At 47.9% G+C, this 23,833-nt stretch overlaps 1 protein-coding gene across 4 annotated transcripts in view; it reads left to right on the top strand.

Annotated features, from left to right (window-relative positions):
• Positions 1–18,373, top strand: part of SP1 (Sp1 transcription factor) — a 38,543-nt gene extending 20,170 nt beyond the window's left edge. For 3 of the 4 annotated variants that reach the window (XM_003313665.6, XM_016923339.4, XM_054663295.2), the window contains 3 exons: positions 5,983–6,151; positions 11,271–11,470; positions 12,847–18,373. In XM_003313665.6, the coding sequence (XP_003313713.1) occupies positions 5,983–6,151; positions 11,271–11,470; positions 12,847–13,160 (683 nt within the window). In that variant the 3' untranslated portion in view covers positions 13,161–18,373. The remainder of the gene's footprint in view (positions 1–5,982; positions 6,152–11,270; positions 11,471–12,846) is intronic. The other variant, XM_054663297.2, reaches the window with a different exon arrangement.
• The last annotated feature ends 5,460 nt before the right edge of the window (positions 18,374–23,833 follow it).

Genomic DNA, 23,833 nt, shown 5'->3' with positions numbered 1-23,833 from the left:
AGCCTTGCTCCGTCGCCCAGGCTGGAGTGGTACGCTCTAGGCTCACTGCAACCTCCACCTCCCGGGTTCAAGCGATTCTCCTGTCTCAGCCTCCGGAGTAGCTGGGATTACAGGTGTGTACCACCACACTGGGCTAATTTTTTTTTTTTTTTTTGGAGACAGAGTCTCGTTCTGTCGCCCAGGCTGCAGTGAAGTGGCACAATCTCAACTCACTGCAAGCTCCGCCTCCCAGGTTCACGCCATTCTCCTGCCTCAGCCTCCTGAGTAGCTGGTACTACAGGTGCCCGCCACCATGCCTGGCTAATTTTTGTATTTTTAGTAGAGACAAGGTTTCACCATGTTGGCCAGGCTGGTCTCGAACTCCTGACCTCAGGTGATCCACCTGTCTCAGGCTCCTAAAGACCAAAGTGCTGGGATTACAGGCATGAGCCACCTTGTCTGGGTGAGTCTATATCTTGATCTTAAACATATTGGTTGCCCCATTTTTTTACTATCCTTGGCAGTCTTACTATTTTACTTAATTCCTAGAAATATTAAGTTTTTCTGGCCTGGCACGGTGGCACGCGCCTGTAATCCCAGCACCTTGGCAGGCCAAGGCGGGTGGATCACCTGAGGTCGGGAGTTTGAGACCAGCCTGACCAACATGGTGAAACCTTGTCTCTACTAAAAGTACAAAAATTAGCCGGGCATGGTGGTGGGCGCCTGTAATCCCAGCTGTTCAGGAGGCTGAGGCAGGAGAATCACTTGAACCCAGGAGGTGGAGGTTGCATTGAGCCAAGATCGCGCCATTGCACTCCAGCCTGGGCGACAAGAGCAAGACTCCATGTATCTGGGGAAAAAAAAAAAAAAAAAAAAGCTTTGAATGCTCTTATCTATTTCATGCACACAACAAACAATGATACTGGCAAGACATATTGAGATGTAAACTGCAGAGTCAAGAAAATTTTGATATGTTCATCATAATCATTACTTATTTTAAGAAAATATGATTTGGGGCCATGCTTAGTGTTGATTAAAGAAAATATTGGTGTATATCTTATTTCATGATTACTTACTATGGTTTTGCCACTCCTTAAGATATTTTCCTAATACTGTTAGCTACAATGTGTGATCTTGGCTCCCTGCAACCTCCGTCTCCCAGGTTCAAGCAATTCTCCTGCCTCAGCCTTCCAAGTAGCTAGGATTACAGGCGCCCACCACCACACCCAGCTAATATTTGTATTTTTAGTAAAGAAGGAGTTTCATCATGTTGGCCAGTCTGGCCTGGAACTCCTGGCCTCAAGCGATCTGTCCAGCTCGGCCTTGTAAAGTGTTGGGATTATAGGTGTGAGCCTCTTCATTTGTTTTTCACAGTAATTTTATGAAGTTGATAATTGGTCGCAGTTTTACTGATGGAGAAACCGACGACCAGAAAAGTTTTTGCTCATTATCAGAAACTTAATCAAATGGTTGTGAAAGGACTCATATCTAAGTTTCTCCTACTCCAAAACCTGTTCTTAACCCTGTACTCCAGTACATTTTCCTAGTTTCAGCTCTACCAATATCATGAAAATCTCAGACGTTCTGATTAAATTTATTTTAGTGCCATAGGCTGCACCTTTTTTTTTTTTTTTTTTAAGATGGAGTTTAGCTCTTGTCGCCCGGGCTGGAGTGCAATGGCAGGATCTTGGCTCACTGCAACCTCTGCCTCCCGAGTTCAAGCGATTGTCCTGCCTCAGCCTCCCAAGTAGCTGGGACTACAGGCATGCGCCACCATGCCCGGCTAATTTTTGTATTTTTAGTAGAGACGGGGTTTCACCATCTTGGCCAGGCTGGTCTCGAACTCCTGACCTCATGATCCGCCCGCCTCGGCCTCCCAAAGTACTGGGATTACAGGCGTGAGCCGTCGCACCCGGCCTAGACTGCGCCGTAAAAGTGATTGAATGAGAAGGAGGCCGGGCAAGGTGGCTCACGCTGGTAATCCCAGCACTTTGGGAGGCCAAGGGGGGCAGATCACCTAAGGTCAGGAGTTTGAGACCAGCCTGGCCAAACTGGTGAAACCCTGTCTCTACTAAAAATGCAGCCGGGTGCAGTGGCTCACGCCTGTAATCCCATCACTTTGGGAGGTCGAGGTGCGCGGATCATGAGGTCAGGAGTTGGAGACCAGCCTGGCCAATATGGTGAAACCCCGTCCCTACTAAAAAAGTAAAAAATTAACCGAGCGTGGTGGCGCATGCCTGTAGCCTGTAGTCCCAGTTACTTAGAAGGCTGAGGCAGGAGAATCACTGGAACCTGGGAGGCAGAGGTTGCAGTGAGTCAAGGTCGTGCCACTGCACTCCAGCCTGGGCGACAGAGAGAGACTCCATCTCAAAAAAAAAAAAAATGCAGAAATTAGCCAGGCACGGTGGCGGGAGCCTCTACCTGCAATCACAGCTACTCGGGAGGCTGAGGTAGGAGAACTGCTTGAACCAGGGAGGCGGAGGTGGCAGTGGACCAAGATTCTACTGCACTCCCACTCCGTCTCAAGAAAGAAAAAAAAAGAATTGGAAGGAAAGCACAAGGAGAGTTTTATTAGGCATAGTAACTCAAAATTATGTCGAAGAGCTGAAAAGAATAGAGATTAGGTACAGAAGTAAAATCAAGAACCCGGATTTCTAGATGTTAAGTCTGTCCTACCTCATTTAGTTACTTTCTTTCCTTTTAAAATAGATAAAACAAAGCAGTCCAAGTTAACACCTTGCATTATAGAAATCTTTTTTGGTTTTTTGGTTTTTTGAGATGGGCTCTGTCACCCAGGCTGGAATGCAGTTGTACAATCAGGACTCACAGCTGCCTCCATCTCCCAGGCTCAAGTGATTACCCTGCTTCATCCTCCCAGGTAGTTGGGACTCCAGGCACACGCCACCATGCCCAGCTAATTTTTTTTTTTTTTTTTTTTTTGTAGAGATGAGGTCTTACTGTGTTGCCCAGACCGATCTCAAACTCCTGGGCTCAAGGAATCCTCCTGCCTTGGCCTCCCAAGGTGCTGGGATTATAGGCATGAGCCACCGTGCCTTCCCAGACATCTTAAATATATGGATAGAGTTGCTAACTTGTTTACAAGATGCTGTGATAGACTAATACTTATTTATAGTAAATGCTTTGAAAATTTGAGAAAGGCTAGGCAGCAGTAGCTAATGTCTATAATCACAACAGAACATTTTGGGGGGCTGAGGCGGGAGGATCACTTGAGCCCAGGAGCTCGAGATCAGCCTGGACAACATGGTGAGACCTGGTCTTCTTAAAAAAAGGAAAGGCTGGGCGCGGTGGCTCACGCCTGTAATCCCAGCACTTTGGGAGGCCGAGGCGGGCGGATCATGAGGTCAGGAGATCAAGACCATCCTGGCTAACACAGTGAAACCCCGTCTCTACTAAAAATACAAAAAATTAGCCGGGCGTGGTGGCGGGCGCCTGTAGTCCCAGCTACTAGGGAGGCTGAGGCAGGAGAATGGCATGAACCTAGGAGGCGGAGCTTGCAGTGAGCCGAGATCGCGCTACTGCACTCCAGCCTGGGCGACAGAGCGAGACTCCGTCTCAAAAAAAAAAAAAGGAAAGTCTTGAGAAGAATATTATCTGCCACTTTATAAGATACTACTTTTGCGAAGAATATTATCAGCCGGGTGCAGTGACTCACACCTGTAATCAGCACTTTGGGAGGCCAAGGCGGGCGGATCACAAGGTCAGGAGTTCGAGACCAGCCTGTCGAAGACGGTGAAACCCCATCTCTACTAAAAAAATACAACAAAATACAAAAAGTAGCCAGGTGTGGTGGTGGGTGCCTGTAATCCCAGCTACTCAGGAGGCTGAGGCAGGAAAATCGCTTGAACCCAGGAGGCGGAGGTTGCAGTGAGTCAAGATTGTGCCATTGCACTCCAGCCTGGGCAACAAGAGTGTAACTCAGTCTCAAAAAAAAAAAAAAAGAATATTATCTGTCACTTTTTACCAGTGGCCTAGAGCTGTGTTTGAAAATGTCAAATGTGACCAACTGAGTCATGATGAGAGTCTAAAGCATTTTAGCATACACTGTTTATTTATATATATATTTTTTTGAGTTGGAATCTTGTTCTGTTGACCAGGCTGGTGTGCAGTGATGTGATCATAGCTCACTGTAGCCTTAAACACCTTGGCTCAAGCAATCTTCCTCCCACCTTAGCCTCCTGAGTAGCTGGGACCATAGGCGCATGCCACCATGCCCAGCTAATTATTATTATTATTTGGCGACGAAGTCTCGCTCTGTCAGCCAGGCTGGAGTGCAGTGGCACAGTCTCGGCTGGCTGCAACCTCTGCCTCCTGGCTTCAAGCAATTCCTGTCTCAGCCTCCCGAGTAGCTAGGATTACAAGCGTACTCCACCATACCCAGCTGATTTTTTTTGTTTTGTTTTTGTATTTTTAGTAGAGATGGGGGTTTTACCATGTTGGCCAGGCTGGTATTGAACTCCTGACCTCAAGTGATCCAACCACCTCGGCCTCCCAAAGTGCTGGGATTACAGGCGTGAGCTACCATGCCCAGCCTATTATTTATTTTATAGACAGAGTGTCCCTATGTTGCCCAGGCTGGTCTTGAACTCCTAATCTCAAGCAGTTCTCCCGCCTCAGCCTCCCAAAGTGCTGAGGTTACAGGCAGAACCACATGTAAATATATGGGCATTGCTGGTTCAAATTAGATGTACATTTAAATATTTTCAAACTGGCCTTCAAAAAGTTGTATTAATTTATCACTATTTGTGTATGAAAATGTCCTTTCTGGCTGGACATGGTGGCTCATGCCCACCCGTAATCCCAGCACTTTCGAAGGCCAAGGCGGGTGGATCACCTAAGGTCAGGAGTTCAAGACAGCCTGACCAACATGGTGAAACCCCATCTCTCCTAAAAATACAAAAAAGCCAGTCATGGTGGCATAAGCCTGTAGTCCCAGCTACTTGGGAGGCTGAGGCAGGAGAATCACTTGAACCCAGGAGATGGAGGTTGCAGTGAGCCCAGATAATGCCACTGTACTCCAGAGCCAGCGAGACTCTTGTCTCAAAAAAAGAAAGGAAAGAAAAGAGAGAGAGAAAGAAGGAAGGAGGGAAGGAGGGAGGGAGGGAAGGAAGAGAGAGAGGGAGGGTCTGTTTTCCTGTACCCTTACCAATGCCGTATGTTATTAGGGTTTCAACTTTTGGTAATCTGATAGGTGAAAAATTACAAATGCGTTATAAGTGGAGTTGCATTTTAAAAACTATGATCGGGGGAGGGGGGAGGGATAGCATTAGGAGATATACCTAATGCTAAATGACGAGTTAATGGGTACAGCACATCAATATGGCACATGTATACATATGTAACAAACCTACACGTTGTGCACATGTACCGTAAAACTTAAAGTATAATAATAATAAATTAAAAAAAAAAACTATGAGATTTGATCAGATTTTTACATATTTATTGGCTCTTGGTATTTTCTTTCTTTCTTTTTTTTTTTTTTTTTTTTTGAGACAGAGTCTTGCTCTGTCGCCCAGGCTGGAGTACAATGGTGCAGTCTCAGCTAACTGCAACCTCCGCCTCCCGGGTTCAAGCAATTCTCCTGGCTCAGCCTTCCAAGGAGCTGGGATTACAGGCATGCGTACCATTCCTAGCTAATTTTGTATTTTTAGTAGAGACGGGATTTCTCCGTATTGGTCAGACTGGTCTTGAACTCCTGACCTCAGGTGATCCGCCCACCTCGGCCTCCCAAAGTGATGGAATTACAGGCGTGAACCACTGCGCCCAGCCACTCTTGGTATTTTCAATGATGATTCTTGAGATTTCAGTGAGTCTTCAGGTGTCAGTGAATGGAATGGCTAAACATAAAAAGGCTTCAAAACTTGTGATACTGTGAATGTAGGATGTCAGTTCAAAAGAAATGATGTTGTGACTGTAGGGTATCACTGAGATGCCAGTGATAACCTGCCCATGTCACATGTTGACCCTTTTCTCTCTTAATTTCAGGTGATCATGGAGCTCAGCTTGGTCTCCATGGGGCTGGTGGTGATGGAATACATGATGACACAGCAGGTGGAGAGGAAGGAGAAAACAGCCCAGATGCCCAACCCCAAGCCGGTCGGAGGACCCGGCGGGAAGCATGCACCTGCCCCTACTGTAAAGACAGTGAAGGAAGGTGAGTTGACCCAGCCAGTTTCTTACAAATATAAAGAAAAATTAATAGATTTGGAGATAAGAGGAAGAAGATTAATTTTTTTTTTTTTTTTTTTTTTCTTTTTTATTGATCATTCTTGGGTGTTTCTCGCAGAGGGGGATTTGGCAGGGTCACAGGACAATAGTGGAGGGAAGGTCAGCAGATAAACAAGTGAACAAAGTTCTCTGGTTTTCCTAGGCAGAGGACCCTGCGGCCTTCCGCAGTGTTTGTGTCCCTGGGTACTTGAGATTAAGGAGTGGTGATGACTCTTAACGAACATGCTGCCTTCAAGCATCTGTTTAACAAAGCACATCTTGCACCGCCCTTAATCCATTCAACCCTGAGTGGATACAGAACATGTTTCAGAGAGCACAGGGTTGGGGGTAAGGTCACAGATCAACAGGATCCCAAGGCAGAAGAATTTTTCTTAGTACAGAACAAAATGAAAAGTCTCCCATGTCTACCTCTTTCTACACAGACACAGCAACCATCCGATTTCTCAATCTTTTCCCCACCTTTCCCCCCTTTCTATTCCACAAAACCGCCATTGTCTTCATGGCCCGTTCTCAATGAGCTGTTGAGTACACCTCCCAGATGGGGTGGTGGCCGGGCAGAGGAGCTCCTCGCTTCCCAGTAGGGGTGGCTGGGCAGAAGCGCCCCTCACCTCCCGGACGGGGCGGCTGGCCGGGCGGGGGGCTGACCCCCCCACCTCCCTCCCGGACGGGGCGGCTGGCCGGGCGGGGGGCTGACCCCCCACCTCCCTCCCGGACAGGGCGGCTGGCCGGGCAGAGGGGCTCCTCACTTCCCAGTAGGGGCGGCCGGGCAGAGGCGCCCCTCACTTCCCCGACGGGGCAGCTGGCCCGGCGGGGGGCTGACCCCCCCACCTCCCTCCCGGAGGGGGCGGCTGGCCGGGCAGAGGGGCTCCTCACTTCCCGGTAGGGGCGGCCGGGCAGAGGCGCCCCTCACCTCCCGGACAGGGCGGCTGGCTGGGCGGGGGGCTGATCCCCCCACCTCCCTCCCGGACGGGGCGGCTGGCCGGGCTGGGGGCTGATCCCCCCACCTCCCTCCCGGACGGGGCGGCTGGCCGGGCGGGGGGCTGACCCCCCCACCTCCCTCCCGGACGGGGCGGCTGGCCGGGCGGGGGGCTGACCCCCCCACCTCCCTCCCGGACGGGGCGGCTGGCCGGGCAGAGGGGCTCCTCACTTCCCAGAAGGGGCGGCCGGGCAGAGGCGCCCCTCACCTCCCGGATGGGGCGGCTGGCCAGGCGGGGGGCTAACCCCCCCACCTCCCTCCCGGACGGGGCGGCTGGCCGGGCCGGGGGCTGACCCCCCCACCTCCCTCACAGACAGAGCGGCTGGCCAGGCAGAGGGGCTCCTCACTTCCCAGTAGGGGCGGCCGGGCAGAGGCGCCCCCCCCACCTCCTGGACAGGGCGGCTGGCCGGGCAGGGGGCTGATCCCCCCACCTCCCTCCCGGACGGGGCGGCTGGCCAGGCGGGGGGCTGATCCCCCCACCTCCCTCCTGGATGGGGCGGCTGGCCGGGAGGGGGGCTGACCCCCCCACCTCCCTCCCGGACGGGGCGGCTGGCCGGGCAGAGGGGCTCCTCACTTCCCAGTAGGGGCGGCCGGGCAGAGGCACCCCTCACCTCCCGGACGGGGCGGCTGGCCAGGCGGGGGGCTGACCCCCCCCACCTCCCTCCCAGACGAGGAGGGAGGACGCTCCTCACTTCTCAGACGGGGTGGCTGCCGGGCAGAGGGGCTCCTCACTTCTCAGACGGGGCGGTTGCCAGGCAGAGGGTCTCCTCACTTCTCAGACAGGGCGGCCGGGCAGAGACACTCCTCACATCCCGGACGGGGCGGCAGGGCAGAGGTGCTCCCCACATCTCAGACGATGGGCGGCCGGGCAGAGACGCTCCTCACTTCCCAGATGTGATGGCGGCCGGGAAGAGGCGCTCCTCACTTCCTAGATGGGATGGCGGCCGGGCAGAGATGCTCCTCACTTTCCAGACTGGGCAGCCAGGCAGAGGGGCTCCTCACATCCCAGACGATGGGCAGTCAGGCGGAGACGCTACTCACTTCCCAGACGGGGTGGCTGCCAGGCAGAGGCTGCAATCTCGGCACTTAGGGAGGCCAAGGCAGGCGGCTGGGAGGTGGTTGTAGCGAGCCGAGATCACGCCACTGCACTCCAGCCTGGGCGCCATTGAGCACTGAGTTAACGAGACTCCGTCTGCAATCCCGGCACCTCGGGAGGCCGAGGCTGGCGGATCACTCGCGGTTAGGAGCTGGAGACCAGCCCAGCCGACACATCGAAACCCCGTCTCCACCAAAAAAATACGAAAACCAGTCAGGCGTGGCGGCGCACGCCTGCAATCACAGGCACTCGGCAGGCTGAGGCAGGAGAATCGGGCAGGGAGGTTGCAGTGAGCTGAGATGGCAGCAGTACCGTCCAGCTTCGGCTGGGCATCAGAGGGAGACCGTGGAAAGAGGGGAGAGGGGAGAGGGGGGAGGGGGGAGGGGAGAGGGAGCTCTATCTACCACACAGTCCTTCTCTGAATCCAATTTTTTTTTTTTTTTTTTTTGAGACTGAGTCTGACTCTGTTGCCCAGGCTGGAGTGCAGTGGCGCGATCTTGGCTCACTGCAAGCTCCACCTCCTGGGTTCACGCCATTCTCCTGCCTCAGCCTCCTGAGTAGCTGGGACTACAGGCACCTGTCACCACACCCAGCTATCTTTTTTTATTTTTAGTAGAGACGGGGTTTCACTGTGTTACCCAGGATGGTCTCGATCTCCTGACCTCATAATCTGCCCGCCTCGGCCTCCTAAAGTGCTGGGATTACCAGCGTGAGCCACCATGCCCGGCGAAGGTTAATTTTTTTTTTTAGGATTTAAGACTCAGAGCTGGATGCATATAATCCCAGCACTTTGGGAGGCCAAGATAGGAGGATCACTTGAGCCCAGGAGTTTGAGACCAGCCTCAGCAAGAAAGTGAGAGCCGATCTCTACAAAAAATTTAAAAATTATGTGGGAATATTTTACTGGCAATAAAAAGAGAAAATGAAAAAAAAGAATTTTTTTTTTTTCTGAGACAAAGTCTTTCTGTGTTGCCCAGGCTGGAGTGCAGTGGCACATTCTTGGCTCACTGCAACCTCCACCTCCTGGGTTCAAGCAATTCTGCCTCAGTCTCCCGAGTAGCTGGGACTACAGGCGTGTGCCACCACGCCCGGCTAAGTTTTTCTATTTTTAATAGAGACAGGGTTTCACCTTGTTAGCCAGGATGGTCTTCATCTCCTGACTGTGTGATCTGCCCACCTCGGCCTCCCAAAGTGCTGGAATTACAGGCGTGAGCCACTGCGCCTGGCCAAAAAATTTTATTTATTTATTTTTTTGTTTTGAGATGGAGTCTTGCTCTGTTGCCCAGGCTGGAGTGCAGTGGCACGATCTTGGCTCACTTCAGGCTCCGCCCCCTGGGTTCACGCCATTCTCCTGCCTCAGCCTCCCTAGTAGCTGGGACTACAGGTGCCCGCCACCTCGCCCAGCTAATTTTTTGTATTTTTAGTAGAGACGGGGTTTCACCGTGTTAGCCAGGGTGGTCTCGATCTCCTGCCCTTGTGATCCGCCTGCCTTGGCCACCCAAAGTGCTGGGATTACAGGCATGAGCCATGGGGGCGCCCGGCCTTTTTTTTTTTTTTTAAGACAGAGCTTCACCCGGGTACGGTGGCTCACGCCTGTAATCCCAGCACTTTGGGAGGCCAAGGTGGGCGGATCACCTGAGGTCAGGAGTACAAGACCAGCCTGGCCAACATGGTGAAACCCCATCTCTACTAAAAGTACAAAAATTAACTGGCGTGGTGTCAGGTGCCTGTAATCCCAGCTACTTAGGAGGTTGAGGTAGGAGAATTGCTCGAACTTGGGAGGTGGAGGTTGCAGTGAACCGAGATCGTGCCGTTACACTCTAGCCTGGGCGACAGAGTGAGACTCTGTCTCAAAAAAAAAAAAAAGAGCCTCGCTCTTGTTGCCCAGGCTGGAGTGCAACGGCGCGATCTCGGCTCACTGCAACCTCTGCCTCCCAGGTTCAAGCAATTCCTCTGCTTCAGCCTCCCAAGTAGCTGGGATTACAGGCATGTGCCACCACGCCTGGCTAATTTTGTATTTTTAGTAGAGATGGGGACCATGTTGATAAGACTGGTGGTCTTGAACAATTTTTGTATTTTTTAGTACAGATGAGGTTTCGCCATGTTGGCCAGGCTGGTCTCGAACCCCTGACCTCAGGTGATCAATCCACCTGCCTCGGCCTCCAAAAGTGTTGGGATTACAGGCGTGAGCCATCACTCCCAGCCCCTAGAAAGCTTTTTAAAAAAGAAGCCTTGGCCGGGTGCGGTGGCTCACGCCTGTAATCCCAGCACTTTGGGAGGCCGAGGTGGGTGGATCACAAGGTCAGGAGATCGAGACCATCCTGGCTAACACGGTGAAACCCCATCTCTACTAAAAATACAAAAAATTAGCCGGGTGTGGTGGCGGGCACCCGTAGTCCCAGCTACTCGGGAGGCTGAGGCAGGAGAATGACGTGAACCCGGGAGGTGGAGGTTGCAGTGAGCCAAGATTGCGCTATTACACTCCAGCCTGGGCGACAGAGCGAGACTCTGTCTCAAAACAAACAAACGAACAAAAAAAAGAAGCCTTGGTCCAGTGCAGTGGCTCACGCCTGTAATCCCAGTACTTTGGGAGGCGGAGGCGGGCAGATCCATCACCTGAGCTCAGGGGTTCGAGACCAGCCTCGCCAACATGGCGAAACCTCATCTGCACTAAAAATACAAAAATTAGCTGGGCATGGTGGCGTGCACCTGTAATCCCAGCTACTTGGGAGGCTGAGGCAGGAGAGTCGCTTGAACCTAGGAGGCGGAGGTTGCAGTGAGCCGTGATCATGCTACTGTACTCCAGCCTGGACGACAGAGTGAGACTCTGTCTCAAAAAAACAAAAAAGAAGACTTTTTCAAAAAATAAAAGTTTGGGTTAGTTTGGTGTCGATTGGGTGATTGCTGTTGATACTTCGTGGTTCTTTAGTTTTCTCTAGAATGAATGATGAATAGTTGTGTCCTCACTTTCAGGGGCTCGGGGGATCCTGGCAAAAAGAAACAGCATATTTGCCACATCCAAGGCTGTGGGAAAGTGTATGGCAAGACCTCACACCTGCGGGCACACTTGCGCTGGCATACAGGCGAGAGGCCATTTATGTGTACCTGGTCATACTGTGGGAAACGCTTCACACGTTCGGATGAGCTACAGAGGCACAAACGTACACACACAGGTGAGCAAGAGCCTATGGGAGAGAAAAATAGTAATAGACTAGAATGAAAAACACAAAATATACCTACAAAATAACTAAAATTTCTGAGCAACTTAATTTGAAACTGAATATATGGGTCACAAATGGAATTGGAGTTAATCTGGAAAATTTTTAAGAAGGAAGGAGGGGCTGGGTGCAGTGGCTCACGCCTGTAATCCCAGCACTTTTGGAGGCCGAGGCGGGCAGATCACGAGGTCAGGAGATCGAGACCATCCTGGCTAACACGGTGAAACCCCGTCTCTACTAAATATACAGAAAAATTAGCCGGGCATGGTGGCAGGCGCCTGTAGTTGCAGCTACTCGGGAGGTGGAGGCAGGAGAATGGCATGAACCCGGGAGGCGGAGCTTGCAATGAGCCAAGATCGTGCCACTGCACTCCAGCCTGGGCGACAGAGCGAGACACTATCTCAAAAAAAAAAAAAAAAAAAAACAGGAAGGAGCCAGGTGTGGTGGCTCATGCCTGTAATCCCAGCCCTTTGGGAGGCCGAGGTGGGTGGATTTCTTGAGGTCAGGAGTTCAAGACCAGCCTGGCCAACATGGGGAAACTCTGTCTCTACTAAAATTACAAAATAGTCAAGCGTGCTGGTGCACACCTGTAATCCCAGCTACTCAGGAGGCTGAGGCAGGAGAATTGCTTGAACCTCGGAGGCGGAGGTTACAGTGAGCTGAGATTGTGCCACTGCACTCCAGCCTAGGCGACAGAGCAAGACTCTGTCTCAAAAAAATAAAATAAAATAAAATAAGGAGCTAGATTTTGAGTGGGATTTTTGAAGGTGAAGCATTGAAACCATTACTCTTAGTCTCTGCCCTGCCTTACTTTTAAAACTGCTAAGTTCTACCTTCCTTACCGAGTACTCCCCAACCTTTATATAGTTTTCTTCCTCACGCCCCCGCCAAAAGGAAAATATACTTGAAGTTTTTTTTTTTTTTTTTTTTTGAGACAGAGTCTCTGTCGCCCAGGCTGGAGTGCAGTGGCGCGATCTTGGCTCACTGCAAGCTCCGCCTCCCGGGTCCACGCCATTCTTCTGCCTCAGCCTCTCCGAGTAGCTGGGACTACAGGCGCCCGCCACCACGCCCGGCTAATTTTTTGTATTTTTAGTAGAGACAGGGTTTCACCGTGGTCTTGATCTCCTGACCTCGTGATCTGCCCACCTCGGCCTCCCAAAGTGCTGGGATTACAAGCGTGAGCCACCACGCCCAGCCACTTGAAGATTTTTCTTGTTTTTGATCACCTTCTCATACTGGCCTTACTCAGCTTAGTAGAGTAAGCACTGAATTGGGTAAGGTAACCTCACTTCCTAACATGTCAGCTTCTTATCTTTTCTTCCTTTACCTAGGTGAGAAGAAATTTGCCTGCCCTGAGTGTCCTAAGCGCTTCATGAGGAGTGACCACCTGTCAAAACATATCAAGACCCACCAGAATAAGAAGGGAGGCCCAGGTGTAGCTCTGAGTGTGGGCACTTTGCCCCTGGACAGTGGGGCAGGTTCAGAAGGCAGTGGCACTGCCACTCCTTCAGCCCTTATTACCACCAATATGGTAGCCATGGAGGCCATCTGTCCAGAGGGCATTGCCCGTCTTGCCAACAGTGGCATCAACGTCATGCAGGTGGCAGATCTGCAGTCCATTAATATCAGTGGCAATGGCTTCTGAGATCAGGCACCCGGGGCCAGAGACATATGGGCCATACCCATCAACCCCGGGATGCAAGGTAGCATGGGTCCAAGAGACATGTGGGAAGAGAGAGCCATGAAGCATTAAAATGCATGGTGTTGAGAAGAATCAGGAGAGGGATACAAGAGAAGAGATGGGGTCCCGGCACCCATCTGTATCATCAGTGCCTCTTTGAAGGTGGGAAACATTAGTGAAAATTCTGTTGGTGCCACGCTTTGATGAGCATTTGTTTGACCCCAGTTTCTTCTTACACTTCTTACCCCAGCCTACCCTTCCTGCGTTTCTCTTCTCAGCTCTTCCATGATGGATTCCCCCCCCTTTCCTAAAGCCATCATGCCTTGATAAATATATATGATCATTGAAATACTTTTTAACAAAAAACAGATTCTATATTATTATATATATATATATATATATATAAAGATATATAGAGATGCATTCACAGGGGTTGGCTGGGAGGAGGAAGACCATTCTGTGACCAAAATACCTTGGTCATTTTTTTTATATTGCCTTATTTCCCTATGGCTGAGCCTTGTTGTGACACATCAAGCTTTTCTGTAGATGTTGTCTTGGCTTCCCACCAGCTTAAGCGTTCATATGCTCTGCTTTTAGTTCATATATACATACATAATGTTTTTCCTTTCTTAATTTTGTCTTTTTGTTTGGGATCAGCTTCTTGCACTCCTTCCCTAACTCAACTGTTGCCGTCTCATCTTCTCTCATCTGATCACTTCATGTTTTGTTTTTGTTACTGCCTGGATGAGGCACTTCTGTCAATTTTTTCAGGACCTTAGTTCCAGCAGCAGAATGGAAAAATCCTTGAAGCCCAGGCTGATGCTTGAAGTAACTGTGGAGGGAGTGTTCAAAATACTACTGACGCAGGCACCTTCTTGGCGCTGGAGAGTCAAAGGCATCTCCCTTCATTAGCTGCTCTGAGCATCAAGAATTAGAAGTCTTTCAGTGGAATTGTACAAGAGTCTCTTTGAAGATAATAATCTTGGCTCAGTTTGTATAAACTGTCAAATTTTCAAATAATAGGTAGGGGGCTTTCACTAGGAAAATCATGTGCTCAGAAGAGGAAATGACTCGTAGTCAGGTTCAGGAGTTAGTGGAGTATTTGGACTTTGGTACTGCTGTCTTCCAAGGTAGCTCTAAGTTTTGATGTGTGGGCTTCTGAGTTTATATTCTGAAAGGAAATACACTTCTTTTGAACATCCCCACTAGGTTCTTTTCCATTGTCAATAAGGAGCATCAGCCAGTGAATCTGTTTCAGGTTTCCATTCTGCAGAACTCCTCCAAAGCATGTGCTAGTGGCAAGACAGTGGTTCTTATGATCTTTTCCCTTAACTTTTCCTTGTATGTTCTTGGGTGGTTCCTAAGGGAAAAGGAAGCACATGATCATGGGAATGATAGCCCAGAACAAAAAGAAATCTTGTCTTACCACAGTGTTATAGGAGAGATTGGGAGAAATCATCCTGTTTTCTCTGTGACCTGATTTCAGAAGAGACTGATCCAAAAATTATAACGGCAGGGAACCTAGTGCATTTGGCACTGAGATTTAAATGCAACCAGAATTGTCCTCAAGGCCCAGCCATAAAAGCATTGTCTCTCTCGACCTTCTGGTATCTTGTTAGAGAGCTTTTCACTGTGAGGAAGTGTGGGAAAATAGCTCTGTGTGTGTGTGTGTGTGTGTGTGTGTGTGTGTAATCTGTTAGGTTGGGGATAGGTTTTCTGCTAGCCAATATTAAAAGAGACCTGCAATAAAAAAATTACCCTGATCTGATAGAAAGCAAGTGTTTTTGTATGTGTGGGTGAATGTGTGTTCATGCCCGTATATGTCTACACAGAGATGACAAATTATATTTGAAATCGTTGGAAAATAAATTCAGATCAAAATGCCTTTCAGGCCCATTACCTAGAAATCTATCTTAAAACCTGGGTATGTTCCTAAGGTCATTTCTTTGCTTATGCTAAATTAATTACAATTATGAATGGAGGATATTCTACTGTACTTTTTTAAAAAGAAACTATTTTTGTGTTTGAAAGTGAAACCAACATCCAGATCTATAGCAGAGTCCTTATTCTTCTCATAAATCTTTTTACTTTGGCTACAAATAGATGATGGTATGATTCTATTATATATTTTATATAAAATCCATCCAAATTAAGTTTTGGGTAAGTGTGTTGTTTAATCTGAACTATAGTAACTTAATACTCTAAACAATAGTTCACTCCATTTGGTCCTTTCTCCACAGATGTAATTCTGTTTTCAACTCAGGAACTATGGCAAGGAACTTTCCCCAGATCAAATTCTATTAACGCTGAGATACAAGTCATCCATGCACAGCCACTATCATACCCTTTATTCTCACTGAAAGGCAGAACTCAGAACCTGTTATTTTATGTCTGTAATCATGTACTTTGGCATCTTTTGGAGGAAAGGGGCAGGATAACTCACTGGAATGTACAGTATTTTGCTAGTGCATTTCAAGGAATGGAATCTTCTCCAGTATGAAATTACCAGATATAAAATAATGTAATGATGCTGAGGATATAAGCTTTTAGAAGGTAATTTGATGGTATTTCTTTCTCGAATGAAAAGCTGCTGGTTTACCCTCAACCCTATTCATTAGCATTACCATGAGTGAATTTATATCTAATTATTTCCACTTGCCATGTTCTCTTCACACCAAGGAAGCTCCAGATCCAGTATCTTGTTTGGCCTCAAAACAGAAGCAGCTTCTTTTGTCTCCCAGCAGTAGTGAGCCACTCAGTCTCTTCCACAGGAAGTTTGGAGCCTACATTCCTTGAGTCAGGAGCTCATTACAGAAAAACCCCGTTTCCCTGAACTTTTGGCTAACAGAAATTAATGTAACTGACATGCATATTGATTCTGAAATTTTTTTCATAAGTTTTTTTCATTTTTTTGAATGAGTTTTTAAAATTTTTTAGATGACCAAAACTTGCAGGGCAGGGGATGCCCAGAAGAGTGGTGAGATAGTAAAACACTTATCCCCTCATCCTTTCAGGTTTTCAGGTTGCCCATTTATATTCATTTACATGTCATTTGACTGTCTCACTTTTTACCCAGAACAGTAACAACCCACACCATCTTCCTTCAGGGATTTCCAACTGGCACTCTGTGGGTGCTACACAGAATGCAATTTAATGGATATTTCTCAGCCTGGTTCAGAATAAATTGAACCTTTGATCCCAGAAAGTATATACTGAAGTGTGGGATAAAGATTATGATTAGGGGAGGGTTGGAGACAAAAGCTGTAAATTACTATGGCTGATTTATTTCTACTATATACATATATATTTTTTGCTTTTGTATATCCTATATAGGAAACTAAGCATTGTATTTTTTTTAACAAATCTAAAAAAGCACTATGAACTACAGGTGTTTGACTTTCAAAATATATTTTGTATTGTTAATATCTTCACATTGTGTGAATACTGGAAGCTGCAGATCTTTGCTAGGACGCAATAAATTTATATACTTTTTGAGGGGTTCTTCTGGGGTGCTAATCAGGCCCCTGTTATGCTTAGGGGGAGCCCTGGTGCTACTTGCTTGAAGTTTTCAGTTGTAAGTACCCTGATGCCTTTTGGACCTTGGGATCAGATCAAGAGTTTTGGAGATCAGGTACCAAGGAAATAAGGACAGTCTAGCTGCTTCAAGTGAGGGGCCCTTTGCATAGCTCTCCTTCCCCCTCACTGAAGCTGGGTAGCCTATTGGGGTTGAGAGGGAAAATGTGAAATCTCAGAATTTATCTCCCTTAGAAGAGAGCCAGTAACTTATGTACAAGGATGAAAGAAAGGTCGCAGCAGTAGCTTTGGGGAAAGGGAGGAAGATATGGCACTTCTCCAACCCCGGAAAACATTGCTTTTGAAAACTGCTGATAAAATATGAGCCGGTTATTACTTCTGTTTGGGAGACTGTGCTCTCTGTGGTGCCTCTCTTGGCTCTACTCCACAGATACCAGACCTCTTCTAAGAGGATGAGCAGACCAGCTTTGAGGTTGACCTGTTTCTCTTTGTCTGCCTTCCCAAAACACCAGCCCCCAGGAAGACATTAAGCAGCCTTAAGCTTAAATTCCTACTCCCTCTTCCAAATTTGGCTCACTTGCCTTAGATCCAAGGCAGGGAAAGGAAAAGAAGGGGGGTCTCTGGCTTTATTACTCCCCTAAGTCTTTACTCTGACTTCCCCAAACCCAGAAAGATTTTCTCCACAGTGTTCATTTGAAAGAGGAGTATTTTGTCCCATTTTCCCCTTCCTCATTATCAAACAGCCCCAGTCTTCCTTGTCTCTGCTAAGAAAGTAGAGGCATGATGATCTGCCTCTCAACTGCCCTAAGTCCTAGCTAAGTATCAGGGAAAAGAAAAAAAAAAAAAGCCTAACAAATGGGATTAGACTAGGGCTGCAAGTAGTGAGGATTTTGTTGATACCTCTCCTGGGATGTGTGCTTTCCCATATCTTGCCTTCAGGAATTACACTGTGCCTTTTCCCCAGGGATATGGGCTTTGTCTACCCAGTGCTCCAGTTTCCCGGTAACTGCTCTTGAACATTGTGGACAAGGGCAGGTCTTCATATTTTTGATCATCCCTTTCTCCCAGTGAAATCCCACAGCCCTTACCTAGAGTCTAGGGCACAAAGACTTCGGGGAAGATACACTGAGATTGACCTGAGGAGACATCTACACACACCAGTGGCAGCTGCCGCAGGGCCTGCTTCCCCTTCCTAAGTCTGTCATCCTCTGGAAGGGATGGGTGGTGCTCCAATCTCTGGTGCCTAAAAACCCAAGTTTATTTCTCTCTTAACACTGGCAATAACCAGTCCACACCACTGTTGCCTTTTAAAACCTCTTAATAATCTCATGCTGTGTTTGTTTTGATTCCAATCCAATTATCACCAGGGCTGTGTGGGTAAATGCTTTTAAATGCTCTCTCATCTTGTTCTTCCCCCTCACCCCCCACTCTTAGGTATGTATGATGCTAATCTTGTCCCTAAGTAAGTTTCTTCCTGCTCCTTTTGTATCTTCCTTTCTTGTCTTTCCTCCTACCTTTTGTCTCTTGGTGTTTTGGGACTTTTTTTTTTTTTTTTTTTTTTTTTGGCCTTTTGTACAAAGATTAGTTTCAATGTAGTCTGTAGCCTCCTTTGTAAACCAATTAAAAAGTTTTTTAATAAAAAACCATGTCTCTGGTGTATTGAAGAGGGTTGGGAATGGTGAGAGTGTATGTTTATAACTTCATACTCTGAACCTAACAAAGGTATCCAGCTACACTGTGTTGTGCTCCATACATGTTAATTAGTGCAATTGCCCTATATCTAACTCCCGGGTAAATGGTTTCATGACCAGATCAATGTGCCACAACTACACAGAAATGTGGAGGACCAAGACAAACAGGCAACACTAACTTTATTTTTTTTCTCATATGCTTTTTTATTTTGGAATAATTTTAGATTTACAGAAAAGTTGTAAAGCTAGAACAGAGTTTCCATATAATCCTTACCCCATTTCCCTCATTGTTAACATATTACCATGGTACATTGTCAAAATTAAGAAGCTGACATCGTGGCCAGGTGTGGTGGCTCACGCTTGTAATCCCAGCACTTTGGGAGGCTGAGGTGGGTGGATCATGAGGTCAGGAGATCGAGACCATCCTGGCTAACACGGTGAAACTGTCTCTACTAAAAATACAAAAAATTAGATGGGCGTGGTGGCGGGCATCTGTAGTCCCAGCTACTTGGGAGCTGAGGCTGGAGAATGGCGTGAACCCGGGAGGCGGAGCTTGCAGTAAGCCGAGATTTCACCACTGCACTCTAGCCTGGGCGACAGAGCGAGACTCCGTCTCAAAAAAAAAAAAAAAGGTTTGTCTCTTCTCCCTCATTTGTTTAGTCAATTTATATTAGTATGTATTAATGTGTATTTATTTTATACATGGATTATAATCCATTACTATTTTGTTGCTCAGATTTTCCCAGCTACAGTCATTGTTACCTTTTGTCAGCCTATAAGCATGTTCTGGCTGGGCGCAGTGTCTCACCCCTGTAATCCCAGCACTTTGGGAGGCTTAGCTGGGTGGATCACTTGAGGTCAGGAGTTTGAGACCAGGCTGGCCAACATGGTGAAACACTGTCTCTACTAAAAATACAAAAACGTAGCCGGGCGTGGGGGCAGGTACCTGTAATCCCAGCTACTTGGGAGGCTGAGGGAAGAGAATTGCTTGAACCGGGAGGCGGAGGTTGCAGTGAGCCAAGATTACGCCATTACACATTGCTTGGACAACGAAGCGAGACTCTCTCTCTCAAAAAAAAAAAAACATGTTCAAGTATTCCCCCTTCCCCCATTTTAAAAAACCTCAGCTTCCTCTTCAAGCTACTGATTAGTTTTTTCCATTTCCAAAGTTAGTGAAAGTAGTTCACACTCATTTTTCTCTTCCTTTATTGAATCCTCAGGCTACTTTGTGGGTTTGCTTTTGTTTGTTTTTTTGTTTTTGTTTTTTGGGATGGAGTCTTGCTCTGTCACTCAGGCTGGAGTGCAGTGACACGATCTCAGCTCACTGCAACCTCCACCTCCTGGGTTCAAGCAATTCTCTTGTTTCCGCCTCCCAAGTAGCTGGAATTACAGGCACGCGCCACCATGCCTGGCTAATTTTTGTATTTTTAATAGAGACGGGGTTTCACGATGTTGGCCAGGCTGATCTTGAACTGACCTCAGCTGATACACCCGCCTCGGCCTCCCAAAGTGCAGGGATTACAGGCGTTAGCCACCGTGCCAGGACTGGTTTTTTTTGTTTTGTTTTGTTTTTTTTTTGAGACAAGGTCTGGCTCTATCACCCAAGCTGGAGTGCAGTGGCATCACACTCATCTTGCCTCACTGCAACCTCCATCCCCTAAGCTCAAGCTGTCCTCCCACCTCAGCCTCCCAAGTAGTTGGGACTACAGGCATGCGCCATCACACCCGGCTAATTTCTGTATTTTTTGTAGAGACAGGGTTTCACCATGTTGCCCAGGCTGGTCTGGAACTCGTGAACTCAAGCAATTCACCTGCCTCAGCCTCCCAAAGTGCTAGGATTAAAGGCATGAGCCACTGCGCCTAGCCCAGGCTACTTTGTTCAGCATCCATCATTTACCAGAAATTTTCCTGTTAGCATCAGCCATCTGGTTGCCAGCTCTGGTGATCTTTCAATTATTAACCTCTTAGACCTCACTGCTTCAATGTGCTGCTTTTGACTACTGTATCTTAGAGCTTTCTTCCCATAGAATGTGACACTGATACACTCTTGGTTCTCCTTCAAATTTCTTTTTTTTTTTTTTTTTTTTTTTGAGCTGGAGTCTTGTTCTGTCACCCAGGCTGGAGTGCAGTGGTGTAATCTCGGCTCACTGCAACCTCTGTCTCCCGGGTTCAAGCAATTTTCCTGCCTCAGCCTCCTAAGTAGCTGGGATTACAGGCACCGGCTGCCACGCCCAGCTAATTTTTGTATTTTTAGTAGAGACAGGGTTTCACCATGTTGGCCAGGCTGGTCTTCAACTCCTGACCTCAGGTGATCTGCCTGCCTCGGCCTCTCAAAGTGCTGGGATCACAGGCGTGAGCCACCGTGTGTGGCACATTTCTATATTTTTTAGTCTCCTTCATAGCCACTTCTTCCTGTGATCCTTTAGTATTTGTGTTCCTGTCTTGTGTCCTTTCCTTTCTCTACCCTTTTCCCTCTTAAACTCTAACATAAGACTCTAACATAAGACTGTGTCCATGTTGATGACTCCCAAATCTTGAGCCCTAACTTGTCTCTTGACCTGGAAGTCTGCTTGCTAGACATTTTCATCTGGATGTCCTCCAGATAAATTCAACACAGTAGAAGGAGAAATAATTCTTTGTGTTTCACATCTCCCTTAATAATATCACCCACTGCTCCTTGATCACTCATACTTGAAACCTCAGAATCATCTTTTAGTTCTCCCTTTCACCTACTAACATTAATTTGATTACCAATCCTGTCAACATTACCTATACAATATATATCAAATTCTTCCTCTTTTTTTTTTTGAGATGGAGTCTCGCTCTGTCGCCAGGCTGGAGTGCAGTGGCGTGATCTCGGCTCACTGCAACCTCCGCCTCCCAGGTTCAAGCAATTCTCCTGCGTCAGCCTCCTGAGTGGCTGGGATTACAGGCGCGCGCCACCACGCCCAGTTAATTTTTGTATTTTTAGTAGAGACGGGGTTTCACCATGTTGGCCAGGGTGGTCTCCATCTCTTGACCTCGTGATCTGCCCGCCTCGGCCTCCCAAAGTGCTGGGATTACAGGCGTGAGCCACCACGCCCGGCCTCCTCTTTTATTTTCATTTCCACTGTCTCAGTACTCACTTTGTTTACTGCTTAGGTCTTGCAACTGATCTCTCCAAACCCCAGTAGTCATCCATCTTCCAATTGCCACCAGGCCCCTGCCTAAAATTCTTCGCTTTTAGGGAAAGCCTAAGCTCCTTGATACAGAATTGAAAACCTGTCCAATCTGGTCCGTCTCTCTCTAAGGTGATTTTCTGTCTCATACCTCATACTGCTTCCTCCTCACTCCTTCCACCTTTAACACACAAGCCTTTGTGTTTATATCTCCATGCCTTTACTCTTGCCATTCCCTTTGCTTAGAAGGACTGTTCTCCTCTTACCATTGTGTTTACCTTTGGGACTATTTAAATATCCCCTTCTCTGTGAAACTCTCTGGGCACCTTTCTTCTATGCCCTAGGCAGAATTAGCTTACTTGATCTATTTGTATAGCTCTTTGCTCATGCCCCTAGTAGGAAACAGTTTTCTGGTTGCTTGTCAATATCCACCTGCATTTCTACACTATGAGTTCCCAGAGGGCAGTAATCACATCTCTATCTTTGTAGGCCCAGCACCTAATGAAATACTTTTTTTTTGGCCCCGCGCAGTGGCTCACGCCTGTAATCCCAGCACTTTGGAAGGCCTAGGCGGTGGATCACCTGAGATCAGGAGTTTGAAACCAGCCTGGCCAACATAGTGAAACCCCATCTCTACTAAAAATACAAAAAATTAGCCAGACATGGTGACAGGCATCTGTAATCCTAGCTACTTGGGAGGCCGAGGCAGGAGAATTGCTTGAACCCAGGAGGCGGAGGTTGCAGTGAGCGGAGATTGCACCACTTTACTCCAGCCTGAATGACAGAGTGAGACTCCGTCTCAAAAAAAAGGAAAATTTTTAAAAAAAAAAATATAGGTGGGGGTCTCGCTATGTTACCCAGGGGGACTCCTGGCCTCCCAAAGTACTGGGATTACAGACATGAACCACAGCGCCCAGCCTCTATCACCATCTTAACTCTAAAACCTAACAGCCTAGAGCAGGTATAGTTCCCATAAACCTGACTGGAATGTTTCTATCTTGGAAAGAATTAGTTATCCGAAGCTTTGGGTGAAGAGACTGCCTTTCTGCCTGATCCTTACGCTGCTCCCACTCTGGAGTAGATAGTCTCCTGAGACATTCCAGACACAAGAAGCTATTTTACCTTCAAATCTCCCCTCACACCCCACCACACACACCACCCCAGACTTATCTGATCTGGGGCTAGTGAAGGAAAGTAGCTGGAAGCACAACATTCCATCTCACTGGCAAGGCCCTGCAGACTCCTGGAAGGGTCCAAAGAAGGATGGGCGGCTATCTCTAGCCCTGGTCATTCCTCCCGCTGCTGTTTCACAACTACTGGAACTTTTACTATCTCTTCCTTTCATGCAGGTTTCCCAGAAGAAAGACCCCAGAATCAAAAAGTCAGTACTCAAGCTGGGCGCAGTGGCTCCCGTCTGTAATCCCAGCACTTTGGGAGGCCGAGGGGGGCGGATTACCTGAGGTCAGGAGTTTGAGACCAGCCTGGCCAACATGGCGAAACCCCGTCTCTACTAAAAATACAAAAATTAGCCGGGCGTGGTGGTATGCGCCTGTAGTCCCAGCTACTCAGGAAGCTGAGGCCGGAGAATCGCTTGAACCCGGTAGGCAGAGGTTGCAGTGAGCCGAGATCGCACCACTGCACTCCAGCCTGGGTGACAGAGCGAGACTCCGTCTCAAAAAAAAAAAAAAAAAAAAAAAAAAAAAAAAATTTCGGTACTCAGACTGTCCTCCCTGGTCTAAGCCAGATCATTCCAAGAAAGGGTTTCCAGGCAGCCACTAGGGGGACAGAAAGCTAGGGAAACAGAGAACAAGTCCCCTCTGACTCTTAATTCTCAAGGAGCCAGTGGCTCACAGGTGTGGAAGTGATTACCTATTTCTGTTGTTTCTTACTCTGGGAAAGAGTCTGGTGGAGTTGGACTCCTCTGTCTCTACTGCAGAACAAGCCATAGCCCTCTCCTCCCACCTCCATGCTGAAACTCCACATCCTGTGCCCGCCCTTCACATTTTATAGTCCCTGAAGCTTGGTAAATGTAGGAGGTATACTATAAGTATTAGTCATCAGAGGAGGTACTTTCTGCCCTCTCACCGCAGCAGGGAATTTCTCCTCTGCTGACCTCTGGTGGTGATAGTATGAACTGTACCCTCCCTTTTTAGTTAGTGGCCTGTTGGCAGGTAATGATGCATATTTTCTCAACAATTTAAATTCAAATGTCCAAGTATAGTATTAAGTGGTAATTTTTTTTTTCATTGTTGAA

The sequence above is a fragment of the Pan troglodytes genome, chromosome 10, assembly GCF_028858775.2.
Source record: "Pan troglodytes isolate AG18354 chromosome 10, NHGRI_mPanTro3-v2.0_pri, whole genome shotgun sequence".
NCBI lineage: Eukaryota > Metazoa > Chordata > Mammalia > Primates > Hominidae > Pan > Pan troglodytes.
This window is presented reverse-complemented; position numbering and strand designations above follow the sequence as displayed.